General features: G+C 45.2%; 1 protein-coding gene across 1 annotated transcript; it reads left to right on the top strand.

The window, feature by feature from the left end:
* The first annotated feature begins 168 nt into the window (after nt 1–168).
* zbtb49 (zinc finger and BTB domain containing 49) lies at nt 169–27,927 on the top strand. Its single transcript, XM_033967348.2, has 9 exons — nt 169–216; nt 1,441–1,594; nt 10,981–11,761; nt 13,024–13,261; nt 23,956–24,002; nt 24,211–24,284; nt 24,934–25,016; nt 25,212–25,373; nt 26,855–27,927. Exons 2-9 carry the CDS (start codon nt 1,446–1,448, stop codon nt 27,925–27,927), a joined length of 2,607 nt encoding a protein of 868 aa, XP_033823239.1. The 5' UTR covers nt 169–216; nt 1,441–1,445.

Raw genomic sequence — 27,927 nt, 5'->3', positions numbered from 1 at the left:
ACATTTTATTTTATTTTATTTTAGATGTGTTTTGTGAACAGTTCAAACCTGGTCCAAAATATGCGAAGCACCCGTTGCAAAAGGCACCCGGAAGTGTCGTATTGTTTTGACCCATCATGGAAAAATTAAACAGGACACCGTAAATTTGCCATAAACTGTTTGAATCGAGTTGTTTTCATCCAGACGCGTTTCCGAAGAGCTGAAGTAGTGTCAAAGGTTTGTGTTTAAGTTAATTTGAGTTATCAAATTCAGTGCTGCTTATATTTGTTGCGATGTGGGGATTGGCTTGTTTTTGCCTGAGTGGTCCCTGGTCCTGTCTGTATTAACGGTATGATTATGGAGTTACCCTTTATACTTTATAGATTGCTTTTCTTTTTTTTTTTGTCCGACAGCAGCGTAATGATCGCTTTTTATATGGGGGCGCTAAGGTCTATTATATTTGCCCAGCTACACCTTTATATGTTTGGATTAAAAACATTTGTAAAGTGCATGATTATATTAAAGGCTAAAACTGTATACATAAAATGCAATATGCCTCATATGGGACTTTTTTCCCCACAAATACCACTTACGAAAATAAGCACAATATGTTCTGATAAAATAAAATAATACAAAAATACAATACCGTATTTCATTGTCTGGAATGTTCCTCAGTATGGCATTTAATGTATGTATCTTGTATTTATTCGATTACAGGTACTTGTATAGCTTAGACAATTCGTAAAACATACATTCTCCATTTAAGATTACAAATCAAAATATCACTATTATTGAGACTTTGTAGTGACATCACGCTGGGGGTGTTCTACATGTATATCTATGGTGTAATTGTCAGCAGTTACCATGGAGTCACAATGCAAATGCTACCAAAGCGTTTTAATATAGTTAATATATAAAAAATACAAAATGGATTTAAACAGCACATTTTCAGAAGCCTGTGATCAATACAAACGTTTGATTTTCAATAAAAAGGTAAGCGTGACTAAGTGAAAAACTGATGGCTAGTGCTAGCTACTTTATGAATGTAATGTTATTTGATAGGGACTTGTTTAACAGCACAAATCAGCTCATTTACTTCTTTATGGCCTGGTTGTGTTAAAACAAAGCTCAGATGAAAGTCCAACTTGAGTAATAGAGCTTCAAACAGAGCAGTGTCAACAGTTGTTGTAATTCTTATATAAATTTGATATAGTTTAAATCTGATAATATATTGAGAGGTACATATTTTCATAGATAATAGATGGAGAATCAGTCATTTGGTCAGTGATTATTTAGGGTGTAGTAGAGTGTTTTTAACGGAGAGGTCTACAGCCAATCCTCTGTCAGTAAAACACTGGTTTGGAGCAGATGCAAGATTTAAATGACTGAAAAAATTTGATTAATAATCAAATTATTGTGATTAATTTAAAGTCACAAAAATTTTGTGTTGTAGCTCCCCAGCTGTAATGGACTCTTTGAGCCACAGTGGGTACCTCCTCCAGCAGCTTCAGGAGCAGAGGATCCAGGGCCTTCTCTGTGACTGCACCCTAGTGGTCAAAGGAGTGTGTTTCAAGGCTCACAAGAATGTACTGGCTGCATTCAGCTGCTACTTCAGGTCTGACCCTCCACTGCATCATGTGACCCTCTGCTTTGCTCATCTGACCCTCTCTTCTACACCCTCTCCTCTACATCCTCTGTTCCATCTGACCCTCTCCTCTGCATCATCTGCTTCTCTGACCCTCTCCTCTGCATTCTCTATTCCATATGACACCCTCTGCATCCCCTGTTCTTGTGACCCTCTTCTTTGCAAGATGTCTGTGTAAGCCCTTAGTCATCCAAGTCTGATCCTTAGTAAAAGTAAAAAAGTAAAAATCTGTCAACTTGACAAAACGTTGTAGGAGTGAAGATGTTTCCTGCTCATCATGCTTCTTCCATTCTGGTCAGATTGCTGGTGAACACTGCCTTATATCTATCTGAAGGAAGCAGCTAACTCAAGGGTGGGCAAACACATGGGCCACAGTGAGTTCTAAAATTTGACACTAAATATATATATATATATATATATATATATATATATATATATATATATATATATATATATATATATATATATATATATATATATATATATATATATAAACATGTAGCAAAGCATGAATATGCAAGGCTCATTGTACAAATTGTTTTCCAAATGCATTAAATTGGCTGCCAACCTCTGAGCCGTTAGCTGCCCGTTCCTGTGTTGACTGCTTGCTGGCATAGTTGGCATGCTTCATAGCAAAGTGATGGCTGATATTGTACTCTTTAAAAACTGTGAAGTTTCTTGGCATATTAGGCATACAGCCTTTGATTGGACTTCAGTGAAAAAAATATTTTGTTGTCCACTCCATATTAAACACTTGGCACTCACTATCCACCTTTCTTTTCTTTTCTTTGATAAGCTAATTTTTTGCAAAAGGGCCCATAGGAGAATAAGAGTGATACACCTGAACAAAGTTGATGTAGCTGAAGTGTGCCCTCTTTTTGGGAAATTTTGGTATTACAGGGGAAAGGTTTACCCTTACCTATTTTAATATAATTTGGTCATGTTCAGCACACTGGATTAATAAGCCCAAAGCGCCATATGTGGCGCCCAGGCCGTAGTTTGCCCATGTCTGAGCTAACTACACTGAAACTGTAAACAGCTGTTTCATCCTTTACAGTTTCAGCCTTAATGGCCTTAATGGCCTTCATTCAACCAAACTGCTGGAAATTTGTTTAAATACCACATATTTACAATTTCAAGGAAACTTCTATAGGCAAATCCACGGTTGTGCCATGGGCTCACCAATTTGTCCTATTATGGCTAACTTATACATGGAACAGTTTGAGCAGGATGCATTGCTCTCATTTCCAGGCACTCCACCCACACACTGGTATCGATTCGTGGATGACAATTGGACTAAAATCTAAATTCAAGATCTGGAACCCTTTACTGCATATTAATGCTGTGGATCCAAACATCAAGTTCACACGGGAAAAGGCCAAGGAAAACAAGCTGGCCTTCTTAGATTGTGCAGTAACTATAGGAGAGGACTGGGATCTCCAGGTAGAAGTCTTCAGGAAACCCACACACACTGAGCAATACCTGCTGTTTGATTCACACCATCCACTGGAGCATAAACTCAGAGTCATCTCTACTCTACACCACAGAGATGAAGTGGTGCCCACAAACACAGAGGGAAACGCGAAGTGAACTACACATGGAGAAAGCCCTCTCTGCTTGAGGCTATCCAAAATAGGCCTTCAATAGTTCTAAAAGAGCTAAAAAAACAGGGCAACAGGGAATCTGAACCTAGAAGGAAAGGCATAACTATTCTTTACACAGCTGGTGTGTCTGAAAAACTTCAGATAATTTTCAGATAGAGATTTGAGATTCCGGTCTATTTCAAACCTACAAACACTTTAAAGCAGAAACTGGTTCACCAAAAGGACAAAACTCTGATCCATAAACAAAGTAATGTCGTCTGCAGTGCAGTGAGAGCTACATTGGAGAAACTAAACAGCCACTCCATAAGAGAAGGTACCAACACTGTCGAGAGAGCTCCTATGGACCCCAGTCCACCGTACATCTCCATATCAAAGCCACTAACCACTCCTTTGAAGATAGTGAGATACAGATCTTAGCCAGAGAAAAGAAATGGTTTGAGAGAGGAGTTAAAGAAGCTATTTTTGTTAGGAAAGACAATCCTTTCTTAAACAGGAATGGGGGCCTTAGACATCACCTGTCCCCAATTTATAATTCCAAATTCTCTATAAATTCTCTATAATTAGAGAATTTCCCTTCGGGGATCAATAAAAGTGATTCTGATTCTGATTCTGATCCTCAGACCAAAAAACCCGGATCGAATACAAATTTCTTCTTTTGACACATAAATGTATCACCGGTCAGGCGCCACTTTATTTGCAAGATCTGATCACTGCACAATCCCCAATTCGCACCCTCAGATCTACAGGCACCATGCTCCTCCAGGTCCCCCCCACCAGGCTCCGTACAATGGGGGACCAAGCCTTCTCTTCAGCTGCAGCGCGACTGTGGAATTGCCTCCCTGGCCAGCTGAGAGCCGCACAGAGCCTCGACTTTTTTAAAGCTAATTTAAAGACCTTTTTATTTAGAAAAGCTTGCTGCTGATGTTTTTAGTTTTTAGGAATTAGCATTTTAATGTTATTTTATTGTAGCACTCTGGGATTTTGTTTAATGAAGAATGCATTATAAATAACATTTATTATTATTATTATTATTATTAGGCCCGAGCCCCTACAGGGCGTAGGGCCTATTGCTTCCGCAACGATGAGTGCGAAGCACTCATTGTTGCAGACTGTCTTCTCGAAGTTGCGTGCTTCGCGCGCAACTTCGTGGCAGCACCGCGACCTTGCACAGACTCCTGTGTCCTAGCAATGTCAGCGACATGCGTTAACAGGAGTCAATAGGAGGAGTCGTCCCCCATCGCCCCCTGCACAGACTCCTGTGTCCTAGCAACCCATGCCGTAGGCATGGGACATGCATATTTGTTCTTGCTAGCATGTCAGCGTCAACATTGAGTCAATGGGCTTCGCCCATTGACTCAATATTATGGCCCCGCCCTAAAATGTACAGGAAGTTGGCCATATTGGATCAAACCCGGGAACGACAAAAGTGCACATCCTCGCATTCAGGACATTTTCTCGCCCAGTTTTCATCATAAACACTTCAAATTTGGCCAAATCCCTCTAAACCCATGTGTGATTAAAGATTAACAATTACATTTTGATTATGACTTTGGGTGTGGTCAGGGTGAATTTTCAACAAAATCGCAATTTTTGCAATATTTCAATAAAATATTTGTCTTTCACACATTTTTTGTTGGGAAAATGCTAATACAGCGTTTATGCACATTTGTGAGCTGAACGCAGTGATATGCAAATCAAGGCACTCTCTCACAAAATGGCTCTCTAGCGCCCTCTTCAAATTTCATTTTCAAAAATTCGTAGAAGACAATCGATTTGTCGTGGGCCTGTGAAAAAATTCACAGGGCCCTTATTTGTGATGGGGCACAATGTGAGAAAATCACATGACTGTAGCTGTTATGGTTTAGGAGAAAAATAATGGGTGGAAAATGCGTTTCCATTCTTCTTCTTCTTCTTCTTCTTATTTTGGTCGCGACTTTGAATCCACTTTTGACCCCCTGAACGTTAACGAAAAGTCACTTTTATTGGACCCAAAATTCAAGGTTGGTGAAAAATTTATTATTTTGATGTTCAAAAAAATTAACGTATCAAAATGACTCATTAGTGCCACCTCAAAATTTGAAATACATTGCGGCAATTAGAGACCTTTTTCGTCGTAGACAAATGAAATTTGGTACAAACATAGAACATTTCAAGACAAGTAAAAAATTATATTATGACCCCACCCTAAACCCTACAGGAAGTCTGCCATTGTGGGCGGAACCCCATTTTTCCAAAATTTTACCTCTCACATTTGGATTTATTGCGCCTTGGATTTTCATTCAAGAAACTTGCAAATTGGTCAAAATGAACTAGACCCATGTGGGATTATATGGAACTGTCCTGGATTTTTCTACATCATAAAATGTGGGTGTGGCCACCAATCAAAGAAAAAAGCAATATTTTGACGTGTTAAAGTGAGCATAACTCACACATGCAGTGTCCTATTTCCCGGCATTAATATACATTTTGTTCAAAATCTTGATCTGAGTGAATAGATATGCAATTTACACATATCAAAGACTACATTGTTCCACAGCGCCCCCTTGAAAATTTTAAATGGCATGTAAAAACATTACTTTGTCACAAACATTTGAAATTTGGCATGAACATCCCTATTCCTATACTGAACAAAAAAGTCAATGACACCATACCTCTATTTTCAAAGGTGTTGCCATGGCAACGTCTGACATTTCTCATTGAAATACATGGGTTTTGGTTAACTGGGATGAAAAATTATTACTTTGTCATAGACCATGGAAATTTGGTACACATATTCCTCTCATCATACTGAACAAAAAAGCCAATGAAGATATACCTCTATTTCTAACCGTACAGGCGTGACAATGTCATAAATGCTCTCATTGGAATGAATGGAGTAGTATTACTCAGTTGCTGATTTTGGGGGGAGGAGCGATGAAAGCGGGAACGAAAGGCAGGATCTCCGCGGTGGCGTGTACCCCGCGGTCGCAAGGGGTGGCGAGGGCCTTTATCACTGCTTGCAGTTTTAATTTTTTTAGGCCCGAGCCCCTACAGGGCGTAGGGCCTATTGCTTCCGCAACGATGAGTGCGAAGCACTCATCGTTGCAGACTGGCAGCACCGCGACCTTACACAGACTCCTGTGTCCTAGCAAACACACACAAATATGCAAACCCATGCCTACGGCATGGGTTTGCATATTTGTTGTTGCTAGCATGTCAGCGTCAACATCGAGTCAATGGGCGAAGCCCATTGACTCGATGTTGACGCTGACGCAGCGCGAAGCGCTAATGTCCCCAAACACACTCCTGGCATCGAGCCCTATCCAAGCCCCCATGCCGCAGGCATGGGCCATACTTATTACTGCTAAAATGAATGGAAGTCAATGGGAGGTCAATGGCGGACCCCGACGTCATGGCGAATGACGAGCGCGTTAGCGCTCGTCATTCGCCATTGACCCCACGGTGACGTGGGGAAGGTCCAGAGCTTTCAAAAAACGTATAATATGTGTTTCTAATGTTATCGGATATATTGTTTTTGCTAAAAAAAAAAAAATTATTCGGCCCGAGCCCCTACAGGGCGTAGGGCCTATTGCTTCCGCAACGATGAGTGCGAAGCACTCATCGTTGCAAACCGCGACCTTGCACAGACTCCTGTGTCCTAGCAACCCATGCCGTAGGCATGGGACATACATATTTGTTCTTGCTAGCATGTCAGCGTCAACATTGAGTCAATGGGCGAAGCCCATTGACTCAATGTTGACGCTGACGCAGCGCGAAACGCTAATGTCCCCAAACACACTCCTGGCATCGAGCCCTATCCAAGCCCCCATGCCGCAGGCATGGGCCATACTTGTTACTGCTAAAATGAATGGAAGTCAATGGGAGGTCAATGGCGGACCCCGACGTCATGGCGAATGACGAGCGCGTTAGCGCTCGTCATTCGCCATTGACCCCACGGTGACGTGGGGAAAGTTGAGAGCTTTCAAAAAACGTATAATATGTCATTCTAATGTTTTTAGGCACCGCGACCTTGCACAGACTCCTGTGTCCTAGCAACCCATGCCGTAGGCATGGGTTTTCATATTTGTTGTTGCTAGCATGTCAGCGTTAACATCGAGTCAATGGGCGAAGCCCATTGACTCGATGTTAACGCTGACATGCGTTAACAGGAGTCAATAGGAGGAGTCGTCCCCCATCGCCCCCTGCACAGACTCCTATGTCCTAGCAACCCATGCCGTAGGCATGGGACATGCATATTTGTTCTTGCTAGCATGTCAGCGTCAACATTGAGTCAATGGGCGAAGCCCATTGACTCAATGTTGACGCACACAGCGCGAAGCGCTCATGTCCCCAAACACACTCCTGGCATCGAGCCCTATCCAAGCCCCCATGCCGCAGGCATGGGCCATACTTGTAACTGCTAAAATGAATGGAAGTCAATGGGAGGTCAATGGCGGACCCCGACGCCATGGCGAATGACGAGCGCGTTAGCGCTCGTCATTCGCCATTGACCCCACGGTGACGTGGGGAAGGTCGAGAGCTTTCAAAAAACGTATAATATGTGTTTCTAATGTTATCGGATATATTGTTTTTGCTAAAAATATTATTATTTTTATTATTATTATTATTTTTTTTATTCTTCTGCTCTTTGAGCAGTAATTTGACCCCCTGAACATATTCAAAAACTCACCAAATTTTGCCCAAAATTCAGGTCTGCCGAAAAATTTATTTTTTTATGTGGTGCATCATTGGGCATAAAAAAGTGGCGCGACAGCGCCCCCTGCAAAAGTCAAAATACATTGCGTCAATGGGAGACGTCGCGACGTCAAGTTTGGCGTAGAGCCACGAAATTCGGTACACGCATTCCTCAAGTGATGCCAAATAAAAAAGATTATTATGGCCACGCCCCCTGATGCACCGGAAGTCGGCCATCTTGGATTGAAAATTCCAAAACGCCGAGTCAGCGTTTTCGCTGACCTCGCATTTACGTCAACTCCTCTGAAGGCGGTTCACCTGCAAGGCTGAAATTCACTGTACATCATCTAGACAAGTGGGGCATCAAAAGTTATCCAATTCATGATGATCCCTATTACGGTTTCCGTGCGGCGAAGCCGCAAAATTCCATCGGAATTTTAGCAATTTTCAAATTTCAAAATTTGCTCCCGTTTGCGCATGCAAAGTCCGATTTGGCTCAAATTCAAATCAGTTGTAAAACTTATGGGCCTAAAGCTACTCATTATGACAGAAACTAAATTGGCGCGAAAGCGCCCCCTACAGAACATCTAATATATTTGTATGGAAGGCCAAAAATTTAGTTTTCCCAAATGTTACCAAATTTGACACAAAATTCCATTGGGTCATCCCAATCAATAAAGCCAATCAGACCTATGTCGTCTTTTGCACCGTGTTGCCATGGCGATGCGCCAAACTGCCAATGTTATCCTAATGGGAAACCTCCCAATTTTTCCCATTCATGGGAAAAATATTAGTTTCATGGAATAATGTGAAATTTGGCACCATGACTCCTCATGTCATCCTGATCAAAAAAGTCAATCAGACCCTTGTCATATTTTTCACTGGGTTTCCATGGCGATGCGCGAAAGCGCCCATGTTATCCTAATGGGAAAATTTCCAAATTTTCGTACATTTCAAAGTCTTATAACGACTTATTACCGTCAACGACGGACATAAAATTTTGCACAGTCATTCTTCAGGTCGTCCCCGACAAAAAAGTCCAGCGGGCCAAGTTTGTATTTTGCACGGTGTTGCCATGGCGATGCCTGCAAAACCCATGTTTTTGCATTTTGTGCATCAGCACTTCCCATGTGTTTTGACTTGTTTGGTGACAAGTGCAGTCCAAAGCCGCAATAAAGAAGGGACAAGTGGCGCGTTAGCGCCACCCACAGGGAGTGCCGGGTCGGCCGAGTGCGAAGCACGGCCCGCGAGGGCCGTTCGATGCCGCTTGCGGCTTTAATTTATTCTTCTGCTCTTTGAGCAGTAATTTGACCCCCTGAACATATTCAAAAACTCACCAAATTTTGCCCAAAATTCAGGTCTGCCGAAAAATTTATTTTTTTATGTGGTGCATCATTGGGCATAAAAAAATGGCGCGACAGCGCCCCCTGCAAAAGTCAAAATACATTGCGTCAATGGGAGACGTCGCGACGTCAAGTTTGGCGTAGAGCCACGGAATTTGGTACACGCATTCTTCAAGTGATGCCAAATAAAAAAGATTATTATGGCCACGGCCCCTGACGCACAGGAAGTCGGCCATCTTGGATTGAAAATTCCAAAATGCCGAGTCAGCGTTTTCGCTGACGTCGCATTTTCGTCAACTCCTCTGAAGGCGCTTCACCTACAGAGCTGAAAATCACTGTACACCATCCAGACAAGTGGGGCATCAAAAGTTATCCAATTTATGATGATCCCTATTACGGTTTCCGTGCGGCGAAGCCGCAAAATTCCATCGGAATTTTTGCAATTTTCAAAAGCCAAAATTTCCTCCCGTTTGCACATGCAAAGTCCGATTTGGCTCAAATTCGAATCAGTTGTAAAACTTTCGGGCCTAAAGCTACTCTTTGTCACAGAAACTAAATTGGCGCAATAGCGCCCCCTACAGAACATCTAATAAATTTGTATGGAAGGCCGAAAATTTAGTTTTCCCAAATGTTACCAAATTTGACACAAAATTCCATTGGGTCATCCCAATCAATAAAGTCAATCACACCCATGTGTTTTTTTGCACCGTGTTGCCATGGCAATGCGCCAAACTGCCAATGTTATGCTAATGGGAAGCCTCCCAATTTTTCCCATTCATGGGAAAAATATTAGTTTCATGGAATAATGTGAAATTTGGCACCATGACTCTTCATGTCATCCTGATAAAAAAAGTCAATCAGACCCAAGTCATATTTTTCACTGGGTTGCCATGGCGATGCGCGAAAGCGCCCATGTTATCCTAATGGGAAAATTTCCAATTTTTCGTACATTTCAAACTCTTATAACGACTTATTAACGTCAACGACGAACACAAAATTTGGCACAGTGATTCTTCACGTCGTCCCTGACAAAAAAGTCTGAGGGGCCAAGTTTGTATTTTGCACGGTGTTGCCATGGCGATGCCTGGAAAACCCATGTTTTTGCATTTTATGCATCAGCACTTCCACTGTGTTTTGACTTGTTTGGTGAAAAGTGCAGCCCAAAGCCGCAATAAAAAAGGGACAACTGGCGCGTTAGCGCCACCCACTGGGAGTGCGGGGCCGGCCTAGTGCGAAGCACGGCCCGCGAGGGCCGTTCGATGCCGCTTGCGGCTTTAATTATTATTATTATTATTATTATTAAAAGCAAACAAAGAAAACAAAGAGAACAATAGAGCGAGCCAGGATGGCAATAGGTGTGATAGCACCAATAAGAGCTGAATGAATATGCTAATTTTGACTGTAGCTCAATAGACCTAGCCTACATACAGACACTGTAAACAATAGCTGTTTAGAGTTTCAGTGTAGTTAGCTCCACCAACAATCAGACCAGAACTGAAGAAGCAGCTTGGATGTCAGGAAACATTGTCACTCCTGCAACGTTTTGTCCAGTTGACAGATTTAACTTTGGCTTTTACGCTCCTCTTCAACCAATCCTCTGCACTATCAGCATCACTGCTCCTCTGACCCTCTAAACTGCAACCAGTCCTCTGCACCATTTGCATCCTCTTCTCCTCTGACCTTCTCCTATGTGTCCTCTACTCCACTGACCCTCTCCTCTTTCTCCTCTGCTCAGGTCTCTGTTCCAGAACGCGCCAAGCCCTAAGAGTGATGTCTTCCACTTGGTGACTCAGGATGTGAGTGGGATCGGGCAATTGTTGGATTACATGTATACATCTCACCTGGACATCACGGCTGAAAACGTGCGCTCTCTTCTGGACATGGCTCAGGGTCTCCAGGTCCAGAACCTCCAGAGCATGTGTGGATCCTTCCTCAAACCATGTCCGCCTCCCACGCACCTCCCAGCGTATCCTGTGGGGGGAGCTATGGGGTCTGAGCATGACTGTCTCCTTGGCAACGATGTGGAAATGACAGAACCGTGTAAAACTGTCAGCGTTGAACCAGAGCAGACCAGACCAGAGAGACAGTTGCTACACGGATACAAGCTCAGAAACTTCTATAGCAGACAATACTTCAAACAGCTGCAAGACACCGCGAGCGAAGCAGCGGTTAACCCAGAACTGGGACAAGCATTTCACCCAAATCCTCCTCCCTCTCTTCCTCCCCCCTCTGCCAATGATTCACAGCATTTCAGATTGCACAGCAACTCTGCAATAGAGCCAATACCCAACCAAATGTCCACAGACCCTGTGTCTAACTCTCTTTCTCCTGCACCTGTCTCTCACCATGCTCACCCTTCTTTCACCCTCTCAGACGACCTCACCCCTACAGATCAGTGCAGAGGGGCAGTTCGTCCTAAGAAGACTGTGTACCTAAAGAAGTACCTCCGCTCTCAGAAAGCTCTGGAAGAGATGAATGTGGAGACTGCTCCTGTCACCTGTCCCACTCTCACACAGGTACGAGCGGGTTAGGGGGTCACCTGTCCCCCTCTCACATAGGTATGACAGGGTTAGGAGGACTACTAAAAATGGGGTATTACACTTCTATGGGGTATTAACTGCTAACGTATAACATATGTAAATGACCGCGTGTATGACTCCGCGTATGACACTGTAGTAGTGAACAAGAAACACTTTTGCTAAAGAGACACTATGGAAAACATTTTAACAGGGATGAAAAGAAAGGCGGATATAGACGGAGGTAAAGTCACCCGAAAAATAAGACGAGGAAGTCTGATGAAGCGTATTTAGCACTTGGCTTCACCGTGACTCCGGTGGGACACGAGGACAGACCGGTGTCTGCTGTGTCTGAAAATGTTGGCAGCGGACAGTATGAAGCCAAATAAGTTAAGGCGCCACCTCATTACATCTCAGTCACGCTGATAAGACGCTGGAGTTTTTTCAGTGTAAACGTGCTAAATATTAACAACAATCATCCCACTTTGTATGAGTTAAGGCGCCACCTCATTACATCTCAGTCATGCTGATAAGACGCTGGAGTTTTTTCAGCGTAAACGTGCCAAATATTAACAACAATCATCCCGCTTTGTAAATGTCACTTAAAGCAGCAAGCACTGAGCATCGTATAAGGTGGCGTACCAAACTGCTGAATTACTTGTTTTAATTTGATAAAATAAAATATTTTCTTCTTTATAGGGGGGCATGATAGAAAATAATTGAGAAGCACTGTATTAGAGTGTTTGACCACTGATCCAAAGATAGACGGTTCAAATTCCGCCCTCGACATAAACATTGCTGGTAGAGCGGTCAGACTCACAGACCCACAGGTTGGCAGTGTGATTCCAGCTCCCACAGATGAATGCTATCGTGTCCTTGGGTAAGACACTTAACCCCTCACCCCTAATGTCTCTGCCCACTGGTGTATAAATGTGTGTGTGAATAGGTGAGTGGGTGCCTTAAAGGTGAAAATATGCTCTATCAAAATGTGACCATTTACCATTCTGACCAGATTTAAAATACATTTCAGTGTACCTTTTTCGTTTCTTTCAGATAACATATCTTTCCAAGTAATAACAACAATGCATATTTTTAATAACAGTGTAACATTACAAGTGATTACGTAAAAAAAACAAACAACTCCTTTAGTAGGGTTGTCAAACTTGATACTCATTTGATTCACTGAAAAATTAATAGAACAGAGTTGGACCTTTCCTAGAGAAAGGTTGTGCCGTCACTTCTGAGTATCTTCTACCTCACAGGAGCCCAGTGTGGAGCAGCCAATAGCCTCCTGCCCCCCTCCTGCGGAGACAGAAGAACAGCAGGAGGCAGTGACAGAGGCACCACACCCTGGGAATCAAATGCTGGAGCATCAGCCTCCAGAGGAGCCCCAGTCTGTCCCTGCTCCCCCTACAGGCACAAAGCAGTACCGCTGCTCAGACTGTGGGAAAGTCTTTAAGCATCCGAGCAACCTGGAACTTCACAAGAGATCGCACACTGGTAAAGTACTACAACAGCCATTAATGTTACTACTACTGCTGCTACTACTACTACTACTACTACTTCTAAAACTACCCCCGAGCAACCTGGTACTTCACAAACTCGCACACCGGTAATATAACACCTTTCCTTCTGAGTTCAGATTCCCCTGTTGTCCTGTTGTTTTTTTTAGCTGTCTTAGATCTATTGAAGGTTATGCTTGTGGATATCCAAAGTGGGCCTTTACATACCTGGAGTTGTGTTTTGTTTCATTCACACATGTTTGAGTAACACTTTATTATTAATCTGTCTACATCTCTGAAAACTCAAAATGCTCTGTTCCACCTATGTCATAAAGTAGTTTTCAAGTTAACATTTAACTTTTACCTTTAGTTCAGTGTATATTTGCAATTCCATGCCTGAAATTATGCAAATTATTCTAGTGAAGGTGTATGGAGCTTAAAAACACAGTGGAGCACATTCTGTATTACTACATGATGACATCAGAAGGTGGAACAGAGTGTTTTCTGTTTGAATGAAAAACTGAGCCTAAATATGCAGGATTTGTGTGTTAAACATGTGTGAAAAATAAAACACAACTCCAGGTATGTTTGTGATGAGGAAACAACATTATAACATAGATCAGAAAACAGCGTAATATGGGCTCTTTAATTCATAAGATCAAGATTTATGGACCTAATCCCTAAATGATATCTCAAAAGAATCACATGATGGCTCATCGTCAGCTAGAGAAAGTAACTGAAACATGTAAAGCAGTTGAACAAACTCCTGTCAGACAAAAAGAAATACACTGTGTAGCCAAAAAAAAAAGTTGAAATTCCAGTATTGCACCGCACAGTTAAAGAACAGAAGGAAAATGGTACATGCAATAAAACAAGATAATAGATAAATAGCTTATAATAATTAAAAAAAAATAGACTCTAATATAACATCTCTGTAAAGTGACTTGAGTATTGCACATAGGTATGGTTGAATGACACATGTTCAGTGTTAACAGTGTTCAATGTACAGTCTGACAGCAGCAGGAAGGAAAGACCTGCGAAACCTCTCCTTCACACAGCGAGGGTGAATCAGTCTATCACTGAAGCTGCTCTCTAGGGCAGACAGAGCGTCCTGCAGGGGGTGAGACTCATGGCCCAGCCTGGAAATGACCTTAGCCAGGACTCTCCTGTCCCCCACCTCCTGCACTGAGTCCAGAGGACAGTCCAGGACCGAGCTGGACTTCTTGATGTCCTTGTCCAGCTTCTTCCTCTCCCTCTCTGTGATGCTGCTGTTCCAACAGACCACACCGTACCGGATGGCTGATGCCAGCACAGAGTCGTAGAAGGTCTTCAGGAGTGGCCCTCTCACTCCAAAAGACCTGAGTCTCCTCAGCAGGTAGAGCCTGCTCTGACCCTTCCTGTACAGTGCGTCTGTGTTGTGAGTCCAGTCCAGTTTGTTGTTCAGATGAACACCCAGGTACTTGTATGAGTCCACTCTCTCAATGTCCCTTCCCTGGATGTGCACTGAGGGGGCAGTAGAGTGGCGTCTGCGGAAGTCGACCACCATCTCCTTGGTCTTCCCTGCATTGATGATGAGGTGGTTCTGCTGACACCAGTCTACAAAGTCCTGTGTTAGTCCTCTGTACTCCACATCGTCATCATCCTTGATGAGGACAATGATGGCAGAGTCATCAGAGAACTTCTGCAGGACGCAGCTGTCCGTGTTGTGTCTGAAGTCTGCAGTGTAAAGGATACAAAATAAGTGTTCAAGTGATAAGTGTGTAAAATGTGGACTGCTAAACATCAGGTCTCTTTCCTCCAAATCTCTTTTAATAAATGAACTAATTGGCGACCTTAATATTGATCTGTTAGCCCTAACTGAAACATGGCTTCGGGAAAATGATTATGTTAGACTTAACGAATCTACACCATCAAGTCACATGAACTTTCAGAGTGCCCGGAGCACAGGTCGAGGTGGTGGTTTTGCCGTCATCTCTCATTCCAGTCTAATTCTCAGCCCCAAACCCAACTATACATACCTCTCCTTTGAAAGCCTCGCACTCTCCATTACATGCCCCAATTGGAAAAACCAAAAAGCTGTTATATTTATAATAATTTATCGACCTCCTGGTCCATATGCCAACTTCCTGACAGAGTTTTCTGATTTCATTTCAAGTTTAGTCTTGAATTGGGAAAGGATTGTTATAGTTGGAGATTTCAACATACATGTAGATAACGGCAGTGATTGCCTCAGTAATGCTTTTGGCGCGCTCCTGGATGAGATCGGTTTCACCCAGAGTGTGAATAAGCCGACTCACTGTCACAATCACACTCTAGATCTCGTTCTAACCTATGGTATTGAGATTAATGATCTAATTGTCCTTCCTCAAAACCCTATACTCTCTGACCATTTCTTAATTATCTTTCAATTTATTCTAAAAGACTATCCAGCCCCGCAGAAAAAAACTATAATGAAAAGAACATTAATAGATAAATCGGTTACAGAGTTTAAAGAAATTATCGAGCCATTACTGAAAGATATGTCATGTGACAATGAAAATAATTTTAATCCAATTGTCACTGATCAATTGGTTGACAGAACAATGCTCACCTTAAAATCTGCTCTCGATGTTGTAGCTCCGCTAAAACAGAAAAGCATTAAACCAAGACCTCCGGCTCCATGGTACACGTTACAGCCCTGGACACTCAAACAACATGTAAGACGCACAGAGAAGCTTTGCCGCCGCTCGCGCTCTGAGCTCATGGAAGCTCTGCCTGCTCACTTATAAGGCCGCTCTGCGGAAAGCCCGAACCAGATACTATTCAAATCTAATAGAAGTAAACAAAAATAACCCCAGATTTCTGTTCAGCACTGTAGCCAGGCTGACAAACTCCCACACTGCTAATGAGTCTCTTATCCCCTCGAACATTAGTTGTGATGACTTTCTTCACTTCTTCGATTACAAAATTACAACCATTAGAGACAAAATCAACAAAGTTACTCCAAAAATCAGCTCTGAGCAAATCCAGTCTGTAATACCAATATCCCACATGGATCCTCTAATAATATTAGATAAATTTACTCCTGTTGATGAGGTGGAGATTACCTCAGCCATCATGTCGTCCAAATCATCAACCTGTATGCTCGACCCTATTCCAATCAGACTCCTCAAAGAAGCCCTCCCCCTAATAATAGATTCCATCCATAACATAATAAATATGTCGTTAGAAAATGGCTACGTTCCTCAGTCCTTTAAGTATGCTGTGATTAAACCCATTTTGAAAAAACCTAACCTAAATCCTGATGAACTAGCCAACTATAGACCTATCTCTAATCTTCCCTTCCTCTCAAAAATTCTAGAACGAGTGGTGGTGAAACAGCTCTGCCGCCACCTGCAGGACAATAATATATTTGAAAAATTTCAATCTGGATTCAGAGCTCACCACAGCACAGAGACTGCACTGCTTAAAGTAACAAATGACTTACTACTAGCTGCTGATAACGGGCTGGCTTCAGTCCTGGTCCTACTGGACCTTAGTGCAGCGTTTGACACCATTGATCACAACATTCTACTGCAGAGGTTAGAATGTGACATTGGAATCAGAGGGACCGCCCTCAAATGGTTTAAATCCTATCTATCAGATAGGTACCAGTTTGTTAGTATAAACCAGAGCACCTCTCCCTGTTCTAAAGTAGCCTGTGGTGTTCCACAAGGATCTGTGCTTGGTCCAATCCTATTTACTCTGTATATGTTGCCATTGGGTAACATTATCAGAAAACATGGCATTAATTTTCACTGCTATGCTGATGACACTCAGCTGTACTTATCAATGAAACCAAATCAGACTGATCAAATAGATAAACTCAGTGCCTGTGTGAAGGACATCAAAACCTGGATGACCTTGAATTACCTGCTCTTAAATCCTGAAAAAACAGAGGTCATTGTCGTTGGTCCCAAAGGTCAAAGAGATTCTCTGTCGGACCAGATAATCTCACTCGATAATGTGAGTATTGCTTCTAGCCCTACTGTAAAAAATCTTGGAGTCCTATTTGATCAAAATCTCTCATTCACAGCCCATATAAACATAGCTTGTAAAACCGCATACTTTCACCTGCGAAATATAACTAAAATTTGAAATATTTTACCTAAAAACGATGCTGAAAAACTCATCCATGCATTTTTTACTTCCAGACTTGATTACTGTAATTCTCTGCTCGCCGCCTGCCCCAAAAGTACTATAAGGAGCCTCCAGTTGGTCCAAAATGCAGCGGCCAGAGTCCTAACAGGAACTAAAAGAAGAGACCACATCAGTCCTGTACTAAAATATCTGCACTGGCTTCCTGTCGAGCTTAGAATCAAATTCAAAGTCCTCCTCCTGACATACAAAACCCTAAATGGTATGGCCCCATCCTATCTGCAAGATGCTATTGTCCCGTACCAGCCAAACAGAGCACTCCGCTCTCAGAATGCAAGACTATTAGTGGTTCCTAGAGTGTCCAAAAGTACAGTGGGAGGGAGAGCATTCAGTTACCAAGCTCCTGTGCTATGGAATCAACTCCCTGCTGATGTTAAACAGGCCCCCACAGTCTCTGTATTTAAGACCAGGCTTAAAACCTTCCTCTTCGGTATAGCTTATGACCAGGTTACTTAGTGAGGGAGTTAGGGACATTAAAACCCGGGATAAGACAGGCTGCAGTAGGAGAAAACTAGCTGGGGGAAGTATGGCAACCTGAGCACTATCCTCTACTTTGTCCTATTTTCTCATCAGCAATGCTATTCACATGTCCCACTCCCCCTGTGGAGTGTAACTCTTTCAGATGCCCCGATGACAGCTGGACCCTCTCCTCCTCCCCGCCTGGCCCTCCTCGCCTGGCTCTCATCCTCCTCGCCCGGCTCTCCTGCTCCTCGCCTGGTCTTACTCCTCCTCGCCTGGTCTTCCTCCTCCTCGCCTGGCCGATTTTTCTTGTTTTGTCTGATTTTTCCTGTTGTTTTGTTTTTGTGTGTAGGCAGCACGGTGGAGTGGCAACACTCATGCCTCACAGCAAGAGGGTTTGGTTCGATCCCCGGGTCGCCCAGGCCTTTCTGTGTGGAGTTTTGCATGTTTCTCCCTGTGTCTGGATGGGTTTCCTCCGGGTACTCCGGTTTCCCCCATCAACCAAAACATGAACACCCTTCGAGACAACTGTTGTTGTGATTTTGGGCGTTACAAAAATAAATGAATTGAAATTGAATTGAAAAGAAAGGGCGCGAGGACAGTGCCCTGGGGCGCCCCCACACTGCAGGTCATGAGATCAGACACGCAGTTCTTGGCTCTCACAAACTGGGGCCGGTTTGTGAGATAGTCCAGGATCCAGTCTGCCAGGTCACAGTCCACCCTGGCGGACTCCAGCTTGTCCCTCAGGAGCAGTGGCTGGATGGTGTTGAAAGTACTGGAGAAGTCAAAGAAGAGAATCCTCACAGTGCTGCCAGGGTTCTCCATGTGAGACAGTGAGTGGTGCAGCAGGTAGATGACGGTGTCCTCCACTCCAATGCCAGGCCGGTACACGAACTGCAGCGGATCCAACGCTGAGCTCACGGTGGAGCGGAGGTGGCCAAGGACCAGTCTCTCCAGTGTCTTCATCAGGTGAGATGTTAGAGCCACTGGCCTGAAGCTGCTGAGCTCCTTGGCCTGTGGCGTCTTGGGCACCGGTACTACGCAGGAGGTCTTCCAGAGTTGTGGTACCACCCTCAGCTTTAGGCTCATGTTGAAGACATGCTCCATAACTCCGCACAGTTCATCTGCACAGGACTTAAGGAGCCTGAAGCTGATGCCGTCTGGTCCTGCTGCCTTCCTGGGTCTGATCTTCTTGAGCTCCAGTCTCACCTGGGCTGTAGAAAATGACAGTGGCAGGCTGGGGGGATGGGTGAGTCCATGTGTATTGGTGGGCTGAAGAGCAGAGGCAGAGGTGTGAAGAGGTGCAGAAGTTCCCCCTTGTCCAGCCGGGGAGGGGAGAGCAGGCAGCTGGGTGGGGGGAGGGGTGGGTGATTGATCAAATCTCAGGAAGTGAGAATTGAGGTTGTTCACCCACAGCAGGTCCCCCTCTGTCTGGGCAGGAGGTACTTTGAAGCCTGAGATAGTCTTTAGACTTCTCCACACCCCCTGGATGTTTTTCTCCTGCAGCTGTTGCTCCATCCTTCTTTTATGGCTGGCTTGACTTGTCCTGATTTTCCTCCTCAGCTTCTTCTGTACAGCCTTCAGCTCCTCCTTGTTCCCTGACCTAAAAGCTCTCTTCTCCTTCAGCAGAGCTTTTATATCAGGGTTGATCCACGGCTTGTTGTTCGGAAAACACCGCACCGTCTAGGAGGGGACGATGTTTTCAAAACATAAGTTTATGTAGTCTGTGATGCAATCAGTCATTGCATTGATGTCCTCTCCATGTGGGTCACAGAGCTCTGTCCACACTGTGGTGTCAAAGCAGTCTCTTAGAGAATCCTCTCTCTCAGCAGTCCACTTCTTCACCACACGGGACACCACAGGCTGTCTGTGCACAATGGGCTGGTACACAGGCTCAAGATGGAGAATGTTGTGGTCAGCTCTACCCAGGGGAGGCAGTGGGGATGAAGAATAAGCCTCCTTGGCGTTGGGAAAAAATAAGTCCAATGTTTTATTGTCTCTTGTGGGGCAGGTGACATACTGGGTTTATGTAGGCAGGACAGGTGCTGGAGATGCATGATTGAAGTCTCCAGAGATCAGGAAGAGAGCCTGTGGGTGCGTTGTTTGGAGTGTGCTGGTACAGGAGTGCAGCGTGTCACAGGCCATCTCAGCATTAGCAGAGGGGGGAACATACACAGCGATCACAATCACACGTGAGAACTCCCGGGGCAGATAATATGGCCTCATGCTAACAGCCAGGAGCTCAATGTCTTTGTTACACAGCTGCGTCTTCACTGTACAGTGTCCAGGTTTGCACCACTTCTCATTCACAAACAGAGCCAAACCTCCTCCTTTCCTCTTGCCGCTCTCTGCCGTCCTGCAGTAGGTGAAAGTTGTCCATAGCAACAGCTGAATCCGGGATTTGCGGGGTTAACCAGGACTCCATGAAAAGCATGATGCTGCTGTCTCTGTATTCCTGCTGATATCGCGTGAGTGCCGCTAGTTCGTCCGTCTTGTTCGAAATAGACCGGACGTTTCCTGCGATGACAGAGGGGAGCACAGGTCTGAAGCGTCTCTTCTTTTCCCGGAGTTTACGTCCCGCTCGTCTGCCTCTCCGCGTTCTCCATAGCAGCTCTGCTGGGATGTCATGCTCTTACACCCGTGAAGAGCTCTTATCCATCAGAACTACCACTCCTGTTGATCTACTGCCAGTCTTTTTAGTAGAATTTGCAGTAGATTTTGTTCACTCTTTGGCCAAAAGAGTGAGACGCCGAAGACGAGGAAAGCGGGCAGGGGCCTTGGTGCGCCTTCGGAGATGCGGCGCTCGCACGCCCTTACCTGGGATTTTCCTTTCTAACGTTCGCTCACTCATGGCTCACATGGCTCAATGAGCGTATCCCGGACTTCGCGCTTCATCTGGAGGGATTCCAGCTCCTCCGCACGGTGGAGGTGTCTGTTTCTACATCAACAACGCCTGGTGTACAGATGTGACTGTGATCTCCCAACACTGCTCTCCCGCCGTGGAATATCTGTTCATTGACTGTAGGCCTTTCTATTCTCCACGTGAGTTCACTTCATTCATTCTGGCCGCTGTTTACATCCCTCCATGCGCGGACACGCACGAGGCCCAGCGCGTGCTCGCGGAGCAGATTCTGAATGTGGAGCGAACCTTCCCGGACTCTTTACTAATCATCTTGGGGGATTTTAATAAAGGAAATCTGAGCCAGGAACTGCCCAAGTACAAACAGTTTATTAAATGCCTGACGAGAGAGCAGAAGACGCTGGATCATTATTACACAATGGTCAGTGGAGCCTACAGAGCCGTGCCCCGCGCTGCTCTGGGATTCTCTGATCACGTCATGGTTCACCTCATCCCTGCTTACAAACAACGGCTGAAACTCTCCAAACCTGCTGTGAGGACTTCTAAGGAGTGGACCAGTGAGGCTGTGGAGGAACTTCGCACGTGTTTGGACACTACAGACTGGGATGTGTTCAAGGCTGCCACAGACAGTTTGGATGAGTACACAGACACTGTGACAACATACATTCAGTTCTGTGAGGACAGCATCATTCCATCATGCACCAGGGTGACGTTTAACAACGACAAACCCTGGTTCACACCCAGACTGAGACATCTGAGGAGGGAAAAGGAGATGGCTTTCAAGGCAGAAGATCGTGAAGGCTACAGGCGTTGCAAGTATGCTTTTAGCAAAGAGGTGGAAAAGTACAATACACGTCAGTAGCAGCATTTCTACACCAACGACTCACCAACTACAGGCCCAAAGCCCCTCCCGCTGTGGACAACAAACAACTAGCAGAAAAGTTAAACAGCTTTTATGCGAGGTTTGAAGTTTCATACCCCTCCCCCTCCTCCCTCACCATCATGAACATTACCTCCAAACCCATCTTGGACCCCCCCTCCTCCCCCACTGCCCTCACAGTTTTGGAGAAGGACGTGACTAAGCTTTTCAGGAAGCAGAATCCCCGTAAGGCCGCGGGCCCAGATGGTGTCTCTCCTTCCACCCTTAGACACTGTGCTGAGGAACTGGCTCCTGTCTTCACGGACATTTTTAACACCTCCCTGGAGTCATGTCACATCCCAGCCTGCTTCAAGCTGTCCACCATCGTGCCCGTCCCCAAGAAGCCCAGGATCACTGGACTTAATGACTACAGACCTGTGGTGCTGACGTCCGTAGTCATGAAGTCATTTGAGCGCCTGGTCCTGCACCACCTCAAGTCCTTCACCTCCCCCCTCCTGGACCCTCTGCAGTTTGCCTACAGAGCCAATCGTTCTGTAGACGACGCCATTAACCTGGTCCTTCACTTCATCCTCCAGCATCTGGACTCCCCGGGAACCTATGCCAGGATCCTGATTGTGGACTTCAGCTCTGCGTTCAACACCATCCTCCCTGCTCTGCTCCAGGACAAGCTCGCTCAGCTCAATGTGCCTGACTCCACCTGCAGGTGGATCACTGATTTCCTGACGGACAGGAGGGTACGGCTGAGGAAGAATGTCTCGGACACTATCAGCACAGGATCTCCAAGGGCTGTGTACTTTCTCCCCTGCTCTTCTTCCTGTACACCAACTGCTGCACCTCCAGCCACGACTCCGTCAAACTGGTTAAGTTTGCGGATGACACCACCCTCATTGGACTCATCTCGGACGGCGATGAGTCTGCCTACAGGAGGGAGGTGGACCGGCTGGTGTCCTGGTGCAGCAGCAACAACCTGGAGCTTAACGTCCAGAAGACAGTGGAGGTGATTGTGGACTTCAGGAAAGTCACAGCCCCCTTGCCTCCCCTCACCCTGATGGACTTCCCCATCACCACTGTGGACTCTTTCCGCTTCCTGGGCACCTGCATCACCCAGGATCTCAAGTGGGAGCCAACCATCAGCTCCCTCATCAAGAAAGCCCATCACAGGATGTTCCACCTGTGGCAGCTGAGGAAAGCTAAGCTGCCGGTCCAGATGATGGTGCACTTTTACACGGCCATCATTGAGTCCATCCTCACCTCCTCCATCACTGTGTGGTTCGCTGGGGCCACTGCCAGGGACAGATAGAGACTGCAGCGCATTGTGCGCTCTGCTGAGAAGGTGATTGGCTGCAGCCTTCCATCTCTACAGGACCTGTATGTCTCCAGGACTCGGGGGCGAGCAGGCCGTATAGTAGCTGACACCTCTCACCCTGGACATGGACTATTTGAGCCACTTCCCTCTGGCAGGAGGCTACGGTCCATTGGGACCAGAACCTCTCGTCATTAGAACAGTTTCTTCCCCTCTGCAGTTTGTCTCATGGACACTTTATAATATTTGCACAAAACTGGACATTTTATAACACTGGCCACTTTAATAAGTCATGTTTGCACTGTTGTTCTGATGCTGCTGTTGTATATATTTTCTACCTTTAAGTATTTTATTAGATTTTTAAGCATATCTTTTTTTTTTACTTCATGCATGCCCTTATTTGTATTTGTATTTATTCAGTGTGTTTTATGTTTTATGTTGCACTTTATCACCAAAATAAGTTCCTAGTTTGTGAACTGTGTTCACAAACGATGGCAATAAAAGGATTCTGATTCTGATGTCGATCCTGCGGGAGCACGACAGACGCACGTAGCTGCTGCTCTCGCCATCACCGGAAGTGTGTAAATGCAAGATCTTGGTGAAAAATTTATGTAACACTGGATGGAAATAAATCTTGTGACATTGCAGAAGCTTATCAAAACAGTGCCACAGCGAATGCATGCCATAATCAAAGTTAAAGGCGGTCCAACCTTTTTTTTGGTGGCAACTTTTTTTTCTGGCCAGGCAGTGTACCTTATTATAAAGTCAGGGACTGTTGATAAGCTATTTAAATCTAATTATGGTAATATTATATATTGTAATGTAATGTATGTATGTGGTGTATGCACATGTATTAATCAGAAGCCCAGCGAGATTCGCAACCACCAGTTGCCGAGTTCCACGAATAAATCTACTACTACTGCTAATGCTACTGCTACTACTATTGCTATTACTACTACTACTACTACTACTAAGTATGTCTTCTACACAATCATCTCATTGTTTCTGTTTCAGGTGAGAAGCCGTTTCAGTGTAATGTTTGTGGGAGGCACTTCTCACAGGTGAGTCCTCTCTCCTGAGAATGCTTTTAAAATCAGTGCTACTACTACTACTACTTCTACTACTACTATTACTGTTATTACTGCTCTTCTGTTACTGCTCTTACTACTAGTACTGATACAATTACTATTAATACTGCTACTACTATTACTGCTACTATTACTGCTACTACTGTTAAACTTTTGTCATGAACTGATTTTGTTTTTTTAGGCGGGGAACCTGCAGACTCACCTGCGCAGACATTCTGGAGAGAAGCCCTATATCTGCGAGCTGTGTGGGAAAAGGTAAGTCTGCAGTTTTTAATACTGTTGGCCACAGCTCCACGGTCCTGAATAAGGATGGTTCATCAAATAAGACTTTTTACTTAGCTTACAGTGACTTAACAGGTCACTGATTCGACTCCTGGGCCTTTCTGGTGGAAAGGCCCAGGAGTACCCCCCCCCCCCCCCGTGCCTGGATGGGTTTCTGCTGGGCACTCCAGTTTCCCCCATCAACCCAAAACATGCAACAACAGGTCATATCCTTGAGCTAAGGTAGCCCTGACCAAGACTAGCTCAAGATTTAACCCAGGGACACTGAAGGATGGGTGAAGTGCAGAGAATTAATTTCCTTCATAAGGAATGAATAAAGTCTACCTTACCTTAAACTTTTAACCTTAATAAGCCTCCCTGTCCTCCATTTTCACTCCATCTCTCTTCTATTTTCACTCTCTACCTCCCTCTCCCTTCTCCCTACCTCTCTCCTTTTTTCACTCCCTACTTCTCTCCCTCACTCTGTCCTCACCTTTCCCTCCCTCTCTCCTTTGTATTCACTCCGTTACATCCATCTCCTCTGTTTTTACTCCCTCTTTCCTTCCCCCCCCTCCATCTCTCCTGTTTTCACACCCTCCCTCTGTCTTCTGTTTTCTCTCTCCCTTCCTCCCTTTTGTCTCAGTTTCACAGCTTCCGGTGATGTGCAGAGACACAGAGTGGTGCACAGTGGAGAGAAACCTCATCTGTGTGACATCTGTGGCCGAGGTACAAATCAACACCCTCTAGTACTACTATAATTACTGCTACTGCTATTACTAGTGCTACTACCAGTGCTACTGTTACTACTACTACTACTACTACTCTGACTCACTCCTACTGCTACTATTATTACTGCTACTACTATTACTACTCCTCCTCCTATTACTACTCGTCCTAACCCCCATGTCCCTCTGTGCGTAGGTTTTAATAACCTGAGTAACCTGAAGGAGCACAAACGCACTCACTCCACAGAGCAGAGCTTCACCTGTGACCAGTGCGGAAAGTCCTTCAACACCCCCAGAAAAGTCCTCAAACACCGGGCCCGGCACAGCGGAGAGAGACCACACACCTGCACCACATGTGGTGAGGGAGGGCATCTGACACACAGGGAGGGCATTTGACACACAGGGGGACAGCATCTGACAAACAGGGGCAAGGCACCTGACACACGGCACAGTGGAGAGAAACTCGAGAAACCTCGCACCTGGAAACTGAAATCTGAGAGGGGAAAAAAAATGAAGTAGTCTCTGAGGGCTGAACAAGATCATCAACTTGAAACAGAAAGTTAAAAAATCCCACAGTGAAACACACTGGTCAACAACCAACTGTCATACTAAACCAGGACTAAACCAGGACTAAACCAGGACTAAACCAGGACTAAACCAGGACTAAACCAGGACTAAACCAGGACCTTACAGGCTAAAGATGTTTAAAGTTGAAATCTGTAGGGCCAGAGCCCACTCAAGACTAAGGAACAAAGGAGGGCTCATTCAGGATAGGGTAGGCTTCATCCAGCTAGGTGAGGGAAGGGGACTATCCTGATCCACAGAACAGGATCAGAGCATAAGGTCTAGGTCCAGGGTCCAATCATCACTGGGCGGTAGAGACTGTGGAGGCCTCTTTAACATAGGCAGGGAGCTGATTCCAACATAAGAGCTTGGTAGCTGAATGCTCTCCCTCCTACTGTCCTTTTAGACACTATAGAACCACCAGAATTTTGAGAGCACAGTGCCCTGTTTGGAGGATATGGTGCAATAGCATATTACAGATAGGATGCCATTTATGGCTTTATGTCAGGAGGAGGATTTAAAAGTTTAGAATTAAAACTTTTCGCCAAGCCATTCGCTTGGCTACTGCATTTTTAACCAATTGAAAAGCTTTTTAAAGAGCTTTTAGAGCATGCGGCTAGCAGGGAAAAACAACAATATAGCCTTGATGTAACAAAAGCATGGATACATTTTCAGCATTACTTTTAGGATTTTGGTAATATTACGCAGGTGGAAAAAGGTTTTACAGGCTTGGTTCATATGTGCTGTGAATGAGAGCTCATACACAAATAAGACAAGGTTCCTTACTGTAGAACTGGCGGCTACACTGGCATTATTCACTGGGACTGTCTGGTCAGACTGTGTATCTGACAACTACATGGTCAGATAGAGTCTTACAGGCATTTGGGGACCTCTGGTTTTTCAGGGTTAAGAAGCAAATTAAGTGTCATCCAGTTTTTTATGTCCTTCACACATGCACTAAGTTTGTCTACTTGATCAGTCTGATCTGGTTTCATTGATAAGTACAGTTGTGTGTTATCAGCATAGCAGTGGAAGGTAATGCCATGTATTCTAATGACATTGCCTAACAGCAAGTACAGACCCCTGCGGCACACTGTAGGCCACCTTAGAGCACAGCACAGTTGTAGTTTTCAGGTTAGTCTTTTCTGCGCTCTTGAGAACTCCAGCTTCATGTTTCAGTCTCCCTGCATTTGGACTGTCTCATGTTTATGTGTCATGACAGGTTTGGTCCTTCAGGATTGGACTCATCTCATATTCATGCCCTTGTGTTTCCAGGTAAGTCATTCGTGGGCTCCGGAGACCTGCAGCGCCACGTGCGCTCCCACACAGGAGAGCGCCCATACACCTGTGAGTGTGGGCGAAGCTTCAGCCGCTCAGCTCTGCTCCGGAGGCACAGAGGCATGCACTGCCCAGGACTGCCCTCAACAACTGCCCCTACACCCCTCCCCTCAACAACAACTGCCCCAAACGCACACACAGGACTACCCCAAGAATTGCCCACAGATCTGCACCGAGAGTTGCACTGCCCAGGACTAACCCCAACAACTGCTCCTACACCCCTGACCCCAACAACTACTGCCTCAAACGACCAGAGTGACATGCACAGCCCACCACTACAGAATCCAACAGTTGCACCAAAAAACCACCGCGACATGCACTGCCCAGGACTGTCCCCAACAACTGTTCCCCAGAACCCAACAACTACTGCCCCAAACAACCATCCTGATCTTCCCCAAGACCTACCCGGAGACCTGCACTGCCCAGGACTACCCCAAATTACTACACCTACACCCGTGCCCTCTACAACAACTGCTCCAAACAACCACCCAAATCTGACCCAAAACCTCCACTGCCCTGGACTACCCCAAGCTACTGCCCCTGGCCCCCAGACTACCACCTTTGCCCCAAACATACACCAACAAGATCTGACACAAGATCAGCCCCTAGAGCTGCCCCATTCGCCCACCAACCACCCCCAGGCACATTCAAATCAGCCCCCTCTCCCTCCTCCTGCCCGCACCTCACTGCCCTCCTCTCAGATGCCCAAACCCCCACGGCCACGCAGATCCCCTCAGGAGCCCACAGACTCTACAGTGCCCTCTACTGTACTGCACCCCTCCACAATGACACCTCCAGGACTGGACAGACCTTTGACTCAATCTGAGCCCCCTCAGCCCCTCTCCAATCACAACCAGTCATTGGGGGACAGTACCTCATCAGAGGGCAATACCTCTTTAGAGGGGAATACTTCACTGGAAGGCAGTAGCAAATCTGAGGAGGGGCAGCTCATGTCCAGTGTGACTTTGTGGGGTTTGGCCATGAAAACGCTACAGAATGAGACAGAGTGA

Source organism: Periophthalmus magnuspinnatus, chromosome 5 (assembly GCF_009829125.3).
Source record: "Periophthalmus magnuspinnatus isolate fPerMag1 chromosome 5, fPerMag1.2.pri, whole genome shotgun sequence".
NCBI lineage: Eukaryota > Metazoa > Chordata > Actinopteri > Gobiiformes > Gobiidae > Periophthalmus > Periophthalmus magnuspinnatus.
The sequence above is the reverse complement of the archived record's forward strand: the minus strand, read 5'-3'. Positions and strand labels throughout refer to the sequence as shown.

Bases quoted from the DNA above. Each gene is read 5' to 3' on its own strand.
- zbtb49 (XM_033967348.2), top strand. From the start codon at position 1,446: ATGGACTCTTTGAGCCACAGTGGGTACCTCCTCCAGCAGCTTCAGGAG. The intron at 24,285-24,933 runs GTAAGTCTGCAG...CTTTTGTCTCAG, and splicing joins TGCGAGCTGTGTGGGAAAAG to TTTCACAGCTTCCGGTGATG. The intron at 25,017-25,211 runs GTACAAATCAAC...CTCTGTGCGTAG, and splicing joins GTGTGACATCTGTGGCCGAG to GTTTTAATAACCTGAGTAAC.